Genomic DNA, 15405 nt, shown 5'->3' on the forward strand with positions numbered 1-15405 from the left:
TATGAATTAGAAAAATTGTAAGTACTTTGAATAATAAAATGATTAAATCAATTTTTTTCTTTTGGTACAGGTTAGAGCAAGCTATTGATGGTGAGGATGAAACGAAAACAAACTTTGGGTGAGTAATTTTATGGGCAATTAAAAATGGTTTATATGTCATTCATTACTTTTCTGTTATGCTCACTGATTTTACGGTTTAACGACTTTGTAATCGAAGTTTTTATTTTGGACTCGCTTTGGGAAATTAGTTATTAATACAAGAAAAGACAGTAATTAATGTTAGAGTTATTTAATATTTTAATGGCATAAAATTGTAAATAATGTGCAATTCTAAGAGGTAATTTATATTTGTACTTCTATTTTAATAGATTAGACTAGATTTTGACCCGCTCGACCGAGCGGATGTCAATTTCCATTTTTTATCTTTTTTGTACTAAATGTTATACATGATTTGCAATGTAAATATTAATATAATATTTTGAGAAATAACAATATGTTTAATTATATCGAATATTTTTTTGTGTCTACAGTTAACTATATGACCGATATTTATTGGACATCATATAAATAAATCTAACATTTTGATAATTAGATTTATGTACAAAATATCTAGAAAATAAATATTCTTAACTAAAAGTAGGAAAATAGACAATTATGAGTTAGTATGGTATTAAAAATTAATACATTTGTAAGAAACAAAATATTGTAGGTAATTTATTCCATAGAATATTTGATTTGTATAAATGTATCCATAGTTTACAAAATAGAGAAGGTGTATGTATTATGAAAATATTTTATAAATCACGTTAGGAAAGATCATAACTGTCTAGGCCAATTGTACATGTCAACTCAATTGATTTATGAATCTAATGTTTAATTTTAATTGTTTCTTGGTTAACTTTCTAAATATTATTTTTATACTAAAAATTATTAAGATACTGAATATAAAGATTTAAACTTGGTTAGCAAGATTTTCCAAACACACACATATATAATATAATAGGAAAATGCAATGAATACTATAAGTTAAGTTTATTAATATTGTTGCCATACTTTTAGTTAGAATTCGATTTTGGAAATGCATTAATTAAATAGAAAAGACAAAGAATCATAAAAGGTAAATTAATTAATAACTTTACTAACATGCGATTGTAAATAAGTTTAAAAACTAAGTGGTCTTTTATTTTTGTACTTTGTTTTAATAATATAGATAAGTTTGTAATTTAATAAAGTTAATTTTCAACACTACATGTGCAAGTTAAATATCCATCCAAATATTAAATTACAATCATCTTCACACACAAAAAAAAACCATCTCCAATATAAAATTCATAATTTAGGGTTAGATAATATTTCAGTGTCATCCTATTGTAATTAAGTAGTAAATCTTAAGGATATTTCATATTTGTACTTCTCTTTTAATAGAATAGATACTTTATAATTCAAATTTTCATCCTTGAGTATCTTACATAAGTTTATAAGAGCATCCGCAATGGTGTTATCGTTCTTAAAAAAAAATAGTTATTATTTTTTTCTTAGACTAAAAAAAAATACCAATCAATCGCGGACTAGCACATCTCGTGGAAACCAGTAAATAGTGTAAGGATTCGAACTTTTATTTAGAAATTTTAAAAAATAAATCCTTAATTTTTGGTAGGATTCACTAATTATTAAATTATTTTTTCCTTAAAGATTTCACCTTAAAGATCTCCATTGTGGATACTCAGAGTTTGGAAGGTCTATTAGTAGTCCCTGAAAAGGAAAAAGAATTTATAAGAGTCTATTTAACCTAAGGACAATCTTTATAAATTCGGACCGGTGGTCAAACCATAAATCTGTTAGGTCTATGGATCGATATGGTTTGATCTGTTAACATAAAATATCAAATTTACTCTCAAGTCCCACCGTAGTAAAAGAAGATATCGAACGCTACCGGCTACACTATTAGAAAAATAGAGTCGAGAACGTAACTACTTGTGTAAACCATGGAACCTCAAACTGAAGTAGCTATTAAGCAAATTCGGGATTCAAAATTATTTACTGCACGCCCTTTGACGTTTCTCGCTTTCTCTTCAACATCCCCATTCCCCACGCAAACTCCGTTGACGCTCTCACAAGCATTTATTCATATCACACATTCATAATTATACGGCACGCCACGACGCCAAAACTACAGAGGAAAGTTTTAAATATATTAATTATAAAGTGCTGGGCATTTTAAACAAAATAGTAAGAAGAAAATCTAGGAGCCGAAAAATTACTAACGAAATCCTAATTTGATTCTTCTCAATCTAGTCCCAAGTGGGGTGCGTATAACTGCTTTTTCTTTTTGCTTGTAGTTGTAGGAATCTCTCATCTATATTTGATTATTTCCCTAAACTTTTCTGTAAATAAATAAAAGTAAAAATAGGAGGACAAGCAATATTTTGAACAAAAAAAGGAGGACAAGCAATATGTGAACAGAGTCGGCTTTAGATATATTAAGTGAAACATTAACTTTGAACCCCTAAAGATTTTCAAATAATATCTTATATATATATGTGAACAGGCACTCTTAACTTGTAAAAATCACAACTTTACTAAAATCTTTAGTGAATTGTTTAAATTTCTTAAAATTTCAATGCTGGACCTGAAGTTACACACAAAAAACAGTAGTAACTAGGATATATATATATGTGAACAGGCACTCTTAAATTGTAAAAATCAAAAATTTTACTAAAATCTTTAGTGAATTATTTAAATTTCTTAAAATTTCAATGCTGGACCTGAAGTTACACACAAAAAACAGTAGTAACTAGGATAGGTCCCGTAAACAGATAAACTCAAGTAGTTTACACTTCTTTGTTTTTTCTAAACATATTGTTAATACAATACTTTCAAAAATCAATCATTTTGAAATATTCTTTAGAATACTGCAAATAAAATAGGTCGTTGAAAATATTACGGGCATTTTTGTCAATTTGGAAAGGGACCATTCATTGAATGTGATTAAAAATTTGAGACAAAAAAGATTTCTGAAATCGGGGAGATGAGTAATGGTTTGGTCGCATTTCATTTTTTGTCTCCGAGACTTCAATCCGACGTGTGAGGCTGTCGTTTTGGAATCACGTAGGACCTTTCGCTCTTTTATTCTCTTCATCCACCTCCGTTCACTTTTTACCATTATGCCTCTTCATAACTATCAGGATAAGCTAACTACAAAACCTTACATAAACACTAAACACTCACTAAATTACCAGAACAAAACCCATGTTTAATGCATGTTATTTACAACAACAAATTATACGAAAAGTTGTTTCATTACTGATGAATTAGTTCACGTCTGATATGAAACCTACATAAAATGTTTTTGTATATATCTATATATAATATAAAGTGATTATCGTGGTAATTTTTGGTAATATCTCGCGTAATTAATAACAATTAGTCAAAAAAAATTTCATGTTCTTAATATTAAACACCAAAAACTTCTCAATTTTTTTAGTCGACACATTATTGTAGTTTATCTGGTAAATTAACCTAAAATGTGCCTACTAAAACACACAACTATATATACTTTTGGTGGTCTAGTGGCGTTTGAAAGAATTAAAAACTCAATAAGGTGAATCCATGTTCAAATTCTACCGGCCACACGGATATGAAATATTGTTTTTTGAATTAACCACAGTGTCCGGCGACTGAGATCAACTGACTATTCTGTGAGTCTCAGAAGTGCAATGTTAAATTATCTGGTGGCCAACGGGGATCTATATTTGTGCACCAGCCTATAAATTTAAAGAAAGCACTTAAATCTACCATTTATTTAAGATTCTTATTTATTTTCAATTCAAATCTATACTATTAAAGTAGAAGTCAGTTTATGAACATGCCCCTGATTTTTCTAAATAATTACAAAACATTTCTAATTTATTATAAAACATCCTATTTCATTTACTTTTTAAAATCAATTTGCCATTTTTAAAATGAAAAACGTCCTATACAAGCCTAACAGTCCAATCCACTCTTTAAATATATTGACAGTCCATTTTTTTTTGTTCAGTGTTTTATTTAAACGAAATGGGCTTCAAACTTTTGAACCAATGGGCTTGAAATTTTACCTAACCTATTTTCAATTATTTTAAATAACCCATTTAAATTATAACCCTATATTCTAAACTCTAATCACACCCTAAACCCTATTCAAACCATCCAACCCTACACTAATGCATTATTACAGTCAAAAATAAATTTATAAACCATAACTCAGTTCAAATTAGTCCAATAGTAATACAAACCCATTATTTGTTATGAGAAGTCACATATTTGTTTTGTAGACCATTCCTCCAGCATCCAAAATATTCAAACCAAAAAAACATATCACATTTACGCATGAACCAAAATAATCAACAACCAAAAATCGTTATAAACAGATCACAAAATTTCGGGATATTTATAAGAAACATATCATAAAATATTCTCTGTAATTGTTACCAACAATAATTAATGAAAATAACATAATATAGAAACAAAAATAAGATCTGCCGGTTTAATTGCATTGATTGAAAAGTAAAAATATAGAAACAGAAATCAACATATTTGCGTGATTTACTTCATCATCACGCACGCCATATAATTCATGGTATCTATATTATTAAAGCAGATGACTGTTTATGAATCTGCTCCTGAAATTTCTAAGTAATTACAAAAATTGTATGTATTTTTTTCTAAGCATTATTTGCAACCAATCAAAAGTCATTATTTTACAATTACATTAAAGAGTATTTAACATAATTCAATTCTTAACCTTTTTGAAAATTTTGTTTTCTAAATGTTTGCACCATATTTTTCCAAAAAATATTTCACATTATTAATTATTTGAAAGCATTTATTAAATGAAACCTCAAAAATAAAATCAAGTTGAAATAACAAATGACTAAATCAACAAAATCATAATACGGGTCTGAATTATCTGAACCTTAAAAAATAATTTCGTTTAAAATAAAAACTAAATCACATAAACTAAATTTAATATATAAAATTATAGAAAATGTTTTGAAACACACAAATGATTTTTTATAACAAGAGTGTTGAAGATAGAAAATATTTTATTTAAATTAAAAAAAATCAGTGTAAAATAAATTTAGCTTCGACTTAAACAAATAAAATCATATTACGGTTTCAATTATTTAGCCAAGGGGCATATGCTTTGTTTATGTGTAGAACACTAGAACTCCTTTAAGACTTGGAAATATAACTAATGTGTTTCAATATACTATAAATAAGCGCACCTACTCCACAAAAATGGAATAACAGAATATAACAAGTAATTCATAATCATTTGCTGTATTTTTACAAGTAGTGATTACAGAAGAATTTATATTATATTTCGATAGGTAGATTATATAACGAAAAGGAGAAATAGTTGCGTTAGTGAAGAACACTAACAACAAATTCCAATCCCCACAACACGCTGGAAAAGCTCTCAAGGGGAATAATGGAGCAAATATATATGATATATGTGTGCCCGATTGACCATCGCATGTTAGGGCATCTCCAACTGCAGTCTATTTTTCACTCTAAAATATAATTTAGAGTAAAAATGCTCTAATAGTACTTTATTTCTTGCTCTATAATAGATGAAAAAGGTTTAATTCAAATATAGAGTAAGTTGTTTTTTTTGTTCATCACTCTATTTTTAACTCTAAAATAGAATATCATTAGAGCAAATTTCATCTCTATTATAAAATCACTCTATTTTAGAATAAAAAATAGAGTGAACTCTTGGAAATGCTTTTAGAGCATCTCTAATATAAAACTCAATTTTCTACTCTAAAATAAAATAAAAATAATTATAAAATAAAATGCTATAATTCTACTCTATTATTTACTCCATAATAGAATTGTCAACAAATAAAAATTTGATTATTCTATTTATAGAGTAAAATTCAAAATAATGTGAAATACAGAATTGGATTGAAATATTTTTTATTTCATATTCATTTTTAATCTATTTTGGATAAAAAATAGGGTTAGATTAGAGATAGTCTTAGATGTTACTCGTTCTTATGTATACACAGTTACACACGAACACACCCTTTTATTTTATTTACTAAACATACATTTACCAAAGAGTATATTATGAATTTTATATTGGAGATGATTTTTTTTTGTGTGTGAAGATGATTGTAATTTAATATTTGGATGGATATTTAACTTGCGCATGTAGTGTTGAAAACATCATCGTAGTTCGAGACGCCTTGTCCAAAGTAATTCAAAACCAGAGGCTTATGGACTCTTTTGCCCCCTTCTCATACCCAACAGAGGAGTCCACATAGTTTCCCAATTCCCACACAAATCTATTCACGTAACTTCCTAATTAACTATCGGTGGATTTTGTTTTCCGATATTAGAATCTCAAAAGGAGTATTCATGTATACGTGCAAACGCAGAGGGCGATCTCCTGCTGTCAGCATGACATAAGCTGACCTCATCATCACAGCTTTAGCCGTGACTGGCCTGAACAGACCCGCCTTCGCAATTGAAAACTTTCTCGGACTTTCTCAAGCTCAAACCATGTAAATGACAATAGTACCTTTAACTACATATACACCACAAAAAGATGTTTAACCCCAATTACAAGCAAATTGAGAATAGGTTAATGTTTGTAATCGGTTAATGTTAATGTTTGTACTTTGTAGTGAAAAAATAAAAAATAAAATAAAAAAAAACTAGCGCGCCAATGCTGTTTTGTTTGGATTATGTTTACGCTATAATTTCTTGTAACAAATTAAAAAAGGAGTTGTTGCTTTTTAATAAAATAGTCCTTTTCAAATTGCATATACAATTATTTATAGTAAAAAGAAAATAGTTATATAATAATAATAATTGAGAGACAAAAAAAAAATACTATAGTAAGAATATTAGACAATTGAAGGAGATTGAGTATGGTTTACGCCAGAAAATATTAATAAATAAAAGGAGCTGTTTGTATCGTCTTCAACCTTATATAAACATACCATTCTTGTTTCCCTCTTCCTACACCGCACTCTCTCTTCTTCCTCGTTCTTGAATCTTTTTATCTCCTCTGTTTAGATCCATGGATAATGTTAAGTTCGTGAAGAATGGTGTTATGAGATTACCACCTGGATTCAGGTTTCATCCCACTGATGAGGAGCTTGTGGTTCAGTATCTCAAGAGAAAAGTCCTTTCTTCTCCATTACCAGCTTCCATCATTCCTGATTTTGATGTTTGCAGAGCTGATCCTTGGGACTTACCTGGTTGGTCTTCTCATTCAGAATTTTCTTTTCTTGGTCCGAACCAGCGACCTTGGACCTTATTCAACTCTCTTAATGTGCAGGCAATTTGGAGAAAGAGAGGTACTTCTTTAGCACAAGGGAAGCCAAGTACCCAAATGGGAACCGGTCTAATAGGGCAACCGGTTCCGGTTATTGGAAAGCTACAGGTATTGATAAACGGATTGTGACCTCTAGAGGAAATCAAATCGTTGGTTTGAAGAAAACACTTGTGTTCTACAAAGGCAAACCACCTCATGGTTCAAGAACCGATTGGATCATGCATGAATATCGTCTCTCTTCCTCTCCTCCGGTACAATTTTCTTTCAGTATCCTAGTTTAATATCCGGTTTTCTCCACCATTCAGCTTTTACTAAATTTATTGTTACTTCATTTTCTTTGCAGAGTTCCTTGGGCCCTACTGAGAACTGGGTTCTTTGTCGTATCTTCCTTAAGAAGAGAGCCAGTAACAACGATGACGACGGAGATAACCGGAATCTTGGTTATGGTAATGAACATATTGAAATTACTACAGCAAACCAAACCGAAGATAAGACCAAACCAATCTTCTTTGATTTCATGAGAAAAGAAAGGACTACGGACTTGAACCTTTTGCCGGGCTCTCCTACTTCCGACCACGCTTCAAGTGGACTCACGACGGAGATTTTCTCTTCAGATGAAGAGTCCAGTAGTAGTTGCAATAGTTTCAGACGAAATCTTTAATTTAATTTTACATGTTTTTGACTATCTTAATAATTTTATATCAATACGACTCTCCTTCCTTTTTCCCAATTTTTTACTTGAAACGAATCTTTGTCCTTCTCTTTCGTGAACTAGTTGAGTTTTATCTAAGTGATTAACCACCCAATTCAAGAAAAAAATGTACTAAGTTTATTATTTCCCTACCAAAACTACAATTCCTCTCCCAACGGTCCACTATTGATATAAATGTATGGTACAAGTACAATTTTAGGTTATACACTTTACTTGGATATACTATCACAAACGGAAAATGTATATCTGGAAAGGAAACAGAAGAAGCAATCGCTTACTACAAGTCGGTTTGTGTTTTTCTCTACATGACATGACAATCCATGCCGAGTATTTGAATTATTCAAAATGAAAATCGTTGTAGTCTCGTTATGATTAATAAAAAGGTATTTATATTATTATTATGAAAGTGGAAATTATTGTGGTTGTGATGATTTCCTCTCTGCACGTGACCGTGAAATTGTTAATTTGTTTGTGGTTTAATGTTTAAATACCTATTTACTTATTTAACTGTATTTTGTTTTAATGCTTGACGGCATTAAATGTATTTGTGTACTTGGGTTTATATGATTACATTATGCATGGAGGGACTACAACTAAATAGGTAATAATGGCACGGAGAGGTTGTCAAAGAGACTTTTTTTTTGTCTAAAGTGCAGAAAACGTAATAAGACTGTGATGAGTATTTACTCCTTTAATGTATAAAAGGTCATAATTATTCGGTGGAAACTATACAATTATAAATTTACTTTTTTCAAACGGAGATCCTAAGCAAAAAAAAAAAACTATTCGTCGTTTACAATGATGTGATCTGATCTCAAATAAGGTCCCCACTTATCAAAATGATTAAGTTGATTCTTTCCCTAACTTGGAAGTGGTGCAAAACTGTAAATTAGTAGTCTTTTGGGGGATTATTTGTTTTTATTAAGTGCTACGGTATTTTACTGAAAGTCTTTTTTTTGTTCAACAATATTTTACCGAAAGTCAATTGTACGCACAATTAGTTTGTTTAATGTAAGGGCAGTATGGCAATTAAGTTTGTGCTATAAGACTGATGGAAGTTGTTAACTTATTTTATGAGCAAAAGAAGATACAAGCATAATTAAGAGCTTCAGAGAATCACCAATAAGAACCAAATTCCGTGAGGATAATATATTGGAGGAGGATAAAATCTCTACTTATATGTAGATTCCATTCCAATATTCAAACCTACTCCAGTTGAAAAAAAACATTCTATGTAAGTTACAGAATTATGTTTCAACAGCATATATTACTGTTGTCTCCATCAAGGCTATGCCTTACGTAACTGAATTGGAAAGTTAGGTAATGGTCTGATAAGTGTTCGACCTAGTGAGGCACAAAACCTACCAACGTAGAATTACGCAATTAAATATTTAAACTAATGAAACAACTCCATGTAAGATAGCATGTCATTAACTCGTAGTTTCATTTCCCCTATTGACAAATTTTCCACAAATATGATATTACAAGTTGACATACATAACAAAGTATTCTGTTTTTAGACTTCATGCAAACATTTATTGATTTTAAGGAACCAAAAGTATTTGATCAAACGTCGGCATATGCACTGGGTCTGGGTATATGCATTTTAATTTGTGTTAAATAACTTAGTTAACGTTGAAGTAAATAGAAAGATCATGTTACCCTGATAGATATCCTGTATTTGCTAATTTTTTATTAATCCGAACATATTCGATATTAGTGGTGCTTGACATATGGTTGCGATTTCTTGTACTTGCAAGAAATCCGAATCATCTTAGTGATTATCGATTCATGAGTCAAATTAATTAACACCTTTATTTTACAATCTTTTAATAATATTCTACGGATTGTTTTTCATGTCCGTAAGCAACAAGGAAAGGTAAAGAATATATCTCCGGACCCTAAGAGAAAACGTCCGTTTGGATTCGTCGTACGGCATTATTGCTAATAGATAGTGGATGGTGGATTTGTTCAAATTCTTTGTTCTGTTTTCCCCACAAGTTACTTCTCTGACTCCCATTATACGTAGGGATATTATATAAGATTTGGCCCGCATACATGTGGCGTATACATACTCGAATGATTTGAAACATATTTATCTAACTTACTCTATACAATAATACAACATATCTATCTAAGGACAACTTCAATGATAATATCTAAAAAATATCTACTAATTAAGAAAATCAAAAATAAAATAGAAAAATGAATTAGACTGAATTTTTGTGAGAAAAGTTCTATGCAGACATACTGGAAAATAAACATTAAGAGCCTCTTCTACCACATGTCATCTAATGCTTGCTAAGATACTACTTGCAGTATGTAATCATAGGAAATGCTAAAAGAACTGCCGAGGAAAAATTATGAAATTTGGTTTGATTTCTATTTTTGGTTATATTGGAATACCATTGGGAATAGAACATTGTATTAATAAGTTCGTTAGCGAAACATACATAGTAAATAAACAAAAAACATACATAATAAACTACTTTTATAGCTAACGTTATTTCTATTGAATGGTAATGAAAAGATTAGTGATTTTCTTTGGGATAAAAAGGTATACTAAAATCACTATGACAAAATTGCACAAAAGTTATATATGTGAACAATCGCATCTCTTTCTTAACAACAAAAATTATGAGTTTACGTAGTTACCCAACCTAAATTCTTATTAATATAGCCCCTTATAGTATTAGTTTTGATATTTGATATCTGATATTTAAATGGTAAGATAAGAGTGATACACAAATACAATAGTAGTTCGATAATGAGATCTGACTTTCATCTCTACTTCCCCTGGCTCGCATTCAACAGTGACGATCATGGTACTGACATGTGTAATATTATATAGACATATAAATATATATGGCATGTATTTCTAATAATGTCCATATATTCATATACTAATATATCTATACGTACGTAGATCCAAATTCTATTTAAAATCTTTGTGCCATGAGTCTTTCCATATTTTTTTTATTATACAGAGATATCTTGATCCTATTGAAATAGTTCAGATTATTCACGTGTACATGTCGGTTTTTTGTTTATGGCGATGCTGAAATGTTAATTTTTCAACGGTCAGAATTTGAATTTCGATAACTTCACCGTATTAGACTTTTGACATTAAGTTTTCCTTTCTAAACACAATTCAATTCCGTTCTCTGATCTCTGGTTGGAACAAGAAGCAAAGTGCATCTAGTGACAAGAAGCAAAGTGCATATCAAAGTTACCTTCCTTTTATGCAGTTTATAATAATTATTTTTAAAACTAATAGCCAGTATACATAAAAAAATATTAAAGAAAGAAGAGAAAATAAAGAAGAGAAGGTGGAAAGAGTCGTATAAGGCTGACTTGTGTTTCGTGAGATTCAACTTTGTATAAAATTCCAAGTGGGCTGCGACTTGAGGAGACGTGGGAGACCCACACACTTTCACCCATTACTCACACGCCTTTTCTTTTACTCATATTGCATTGTTATGTGTCAGTTCCACCAACTACATTCATTAATATGTAAATATGTATATTCGCCTTAGATTTACTTTACCTTTGTCTTCATGTTAAATTGTAAAGATGGAAAACATCTCTACCGGAGTTGTAAAACTAATAACAAATTTCCATTATAACAAATCAAAGCTGCACGCAGACATACACTACAAATGCAAACCTAGAAAGTGAAGGGTATATGCTAGTTAATGCGAATGTTTTCACAAAAAAAAAAGAGTAAAGGATATGCTAATGCCAACATTTTCACAAAAACACTACGAAGGTGGAGAAAGTGCATCATCATTCATAAAAAAAGCTATATAACTCTCTTGAATCCAATCATTTTCCTTTTTCTCTCTCTCAACCACCATACCATAATTAAACTACATAAAAGTATAAAACAAGAAAGAACCTAGTTGAGTAAGCAAACTCATATACACCCAAGAGAATCATTCATAGTTTATTTCATCATTTTTTTCTTTATTTGGGTTTAAGAGCCACAATCCCTTTAGAAAGCATATAAAGAATAAAGGTGAGGTCAGTCCCCAAAGAAATATTGCCTAGACTCTAAGCAAAACTAGAGATGTGACTCTTCCCATATTCATTTCTTAATGGTAATACAAACCTAACCCGAATAATTATTTATTTATAAGGTTTATTATATCATCATCAATACCACATCTTGATTCCTGTTTTATCAACCCTTCGGATACAATATCCTAAGAAAAAGAAGCTCTGAAGTTGATAATTCAACCGGTTGAAACTATTATGGGAGGTAGAACAGGCCCTGGCTTGGAGTAAAAAATAGGGAACTAAACTGCATGCTCTAATCCAGGGTCAAAATGATCCGGAAGGTTTTGGCTACATTAAAATATAGGTAAAGTACCCAAAAATATGTGTTTGATATTTTGTGTAGAGGTTGCGTGTGAAGAAGCAAAACCCCTTGTAAGGGAGTGACTTGAGCATCAGCTTCAGCTTTCTGAGACATAATGACAAATAACAAATGGGTTTGATATAGGAGCAGTTTTACTTACATCACATGTTTAGTTTCCTCTTGTGGTCCTCTTTTTTCTCCAATCTCTAAGCAAATCCTACACATGTCTTGAAAAACTTGTAAACCATGGACCCCATTAAGGATTCAGTTGTATCTTCTTTAATTGACCCGTTCAGGAGGCATGATTATACATTTATAGCTAAGAACTAATCCCAAAGGCATTAAAATTCTTGCTACAGATAGACATCTAAATGGTCCCAAAGAACCTAACAAATTAAACCACTTCACACGCTGAAGAGGCAACTCTTACTGGTTCCAGATTCCAACAAAGCAGAAGAGTTACAAAGTTTCGAACATTAAAACCAGTAGACAAGGCATATGCTTGGTGACAACTACTGTTTCACACATGCACATCACTAAAAAATTATCTGCCTTTTCATCTTTGCACGCAACTCCCTAAATATCAGTCTATCAAACTCCATTACAAAAAGAATGAAAACATATTCAAAGTTGCTAATGATTATTTATATGATTTGATATCGCCCTAATCAAAGAGTCATAAGAGAAGTTTACTACTTCTGTCTAACCCAAACAGAACAAAAGAGCAATTTTATGCCAACAGGGAGAAAAGAAACAAAAAGCAGCAATATATTTTGTAGCTAATAAGTAATCATGCTTCAATAGTTTGTACTATGCTTCATTTCAAGATAAATTGCTATTATCTACATGACCTCGATTGACAGGGAAGTACACCAGAATACTTACTCTCTGGGGGTTTAAGAAACACAACCAATAATACAGTAGTCTTGTTGGTTGTGTAAAGCAACAATGGAGACGAGGGATCATATCTTTTTTGACTGCAGTTATTCTAAAGAAGTGTGGTATGGTGTAGTAAAGAATATGGCAGGTTCAAGGAGAGTTCATCAATGGACTGATGCAGTTCAGGTGGTGATTAAGGGGCTGCAAAACAGAGATTTATCAATCCTGTTCAGATATTGCTTTCAAGCTGTGATTTATGCACTTTGGCACGAGCGGAATGTGAGGAGAGTGGGAGATCCTTCTGTTCCTGCTTTGTGTCTAGTGAATCGCCTTGATAAGCAAATCAGAAATAGGATTACTACTCTTAGAAGGAAGGGGAAGAAATATGAGAAGACTATGGAAGTGTGGTTTGGAAGAAGTTGAGTTTCATTTTGGTTTTTCTTTCAAAAAAATTTTGTCCCCTAGCTATGAATTTTCCCACTCTTTTTCCCACATTAGAGTTTTGTCCCATTTGGGTTTTCTCTAATGGGGGTTTTAATGAGGGGAATTTCATAGCATTTCCAAATTTTGACTTGTTCCATATGGTCAAATTTGAGGGGGATTTAGTTTTTTTCTTTGATTTGTTGCTCTTTTGAAAGTTTTAGCTTTGAGTTTTGTGAATCTTTTGTTTCCTTTAAATTCAGCTCTTGTTGCACTTGTTGTACAAATGTTTTTTTTGTTTGAATAAAATTTAACATTCTTTCAAAAAAAAAAAAGACACAGCATAAGTTGCTATTATCTACACTTCGATTAGTCAAGACTAGGGATCATTTTTGGTCAGTTCGGGTCTATATTTTAGATAAAAAAAATCCATGAATAACTATATTTTAAATAAAAATGCCCAGAAACAACAGTAAAATTACACACATCGAACTGATATTAAGATCTTTGTATATGGATCCCTGGTGATTTATCAAGACGGGTTTAATGATATTATTATTTGAAAGATAAACCACAAATATTTAATTTTGAATTATACATGGGTATCCTGGCTCCACATAGTGGTTCAGATTAGTCACGTGTTGCCACGTGTTGTTCTCCTGTTCTTGGCGATGCCAAAATGTTAATTCCTCAGTGATCGGAATTCGAACTCTGGTGGCTTCACCTTATTAGGTATTTTTTTCCTCAAGTGAATCACCACCAGTTTTCAAGGTTCTTCTAATTCGCCAACTTTATATTTGTAATTTAGGGCTCATGCTAAGCAAACTCCGGACCCTCACGAGCAACGGTTTTGGGCCTTATGCATGAGCAGATTTTCTATGTTTACTTTTGGCCTTGTACACACATTAGGCACCAAAGTGGAAGTCTTCCATTAGTCTAAGAGGAGAGCCTTGTTTCATAGCCAAGAAGGGACGAGAGTCAAGACAATAAACGGTTCAATTTACCAATCACTAGACTTTGTATACAATTCCTTTCCTCACACGTTTTACAGGTGTTCTCCTGAATCTTCAATTTTTTTAAGGTACATGCAACAGAACGACTCAACTTCACATTCGATATTAATAAGAGAGAAAAAAATCATGCAGGGAGTGCGAAGCTCGGTTGCTTCCACTGTGGCGGATCCATCACCAAACAGGGATCTGATTTCCCAAAGTCAGCAACCTGCAAGACAATATCAATCATATGAATGAAGCTATTTTTGATAGAGAGGAGAGAAAAAAATGTGGGCAGGAGGAAAGAAGAAGACATATTTACAAAAAAGAAAAAATCACCTTATTTCCACACTGAGGGCAATGGTGTTGTTTGCTCCAGAGGCAATCCATCGAAGGGCAGAGAAAGCAGAATCCAAGCATAAATGGCATCATGCAAGCAACAACAGCAGCTACACCAGGTTTTGATCTGTTTTCCAAGTTCACAAACAGAGAGAAGGACAAGATAAATGCAGACAAAACCCCACAGTCCCGCGTAATACGGAACTCCGATCACCGTTTCTCCCTCTTTCCACATCTTTGTCTAGCACGTACAGTCAAATGATTAAGAACGAAGCAAGCGAGAAGAAGTGCGAAGAAAAACCGGGCTTCGTAGCCCGGTGGTAATGGAACCTCGGCTGAGGTGCCCGCCACCCAGCTTCGAAACCCGGCC

The 15405-nt window shown here is 31.7% G+C and overlaps 2 protein-coding genes across 2 annotated transcripts; one reads left to right on the forward strand and one right to left on the reverse strand.

The window, feature by feature from the left end:
- Nucleotides 1–6993: 6993 nt before the first annotated feature.
- On the forward strand, nucleotides 6994–8063 carry LOC108828578 (NAC domain-containing protein 83). Its single transcript, XM_018602319.2, has 3 exons — nucleotides 6994–7256; nucleotides 7337–7584; nucleotides 7677–8063. Exons 1-3 carry the CDS (start codon nucleotides 7076–7078, stop codon nucleotides 7992–7994), a joined length of 747 nt encoding a protein of 248 aa, XP_018457821.1. The 5' UTR covers nucleotides 6994–7075; the 3' UTR covers nucleotides 7995–8063.
- Nucleotides 8064–14686: 6623 nt separating this feature from the next.
- LOC108841179 (GSH-induced LITAF domain protein-like) lies at nucleotides 14687–15245 on the reverse strand (the record flags this gene model as incomplete). Its single annotated transcript, XM_018613959.1, has 2 exons — nucleotides 14687–14925; nucleotides 15036–15245. Coding segments are annotated over 2 exons (294 nt in total), but the record flags the coding sequence as incomplete, so codon positions are not given.
- Between the last annotated feature and the right edge of the window lie 160 nt (nucleotides 15246–15405).

This window comes from Raphanus sativus, chromosome 2 (assembly GCF_000801105.2).
Source record: "Raphanus sativus cultivar WK10039 chromosome 2, ASM80110v3, whole genome shotgun sequence".
Taxonomy (NCBI): Eukaryota; Viridiplantae; Streptophyta; class Magnoliopsida; order Brassicales; family Brassicaceae; genus Raphanus; species Raphanus sativus.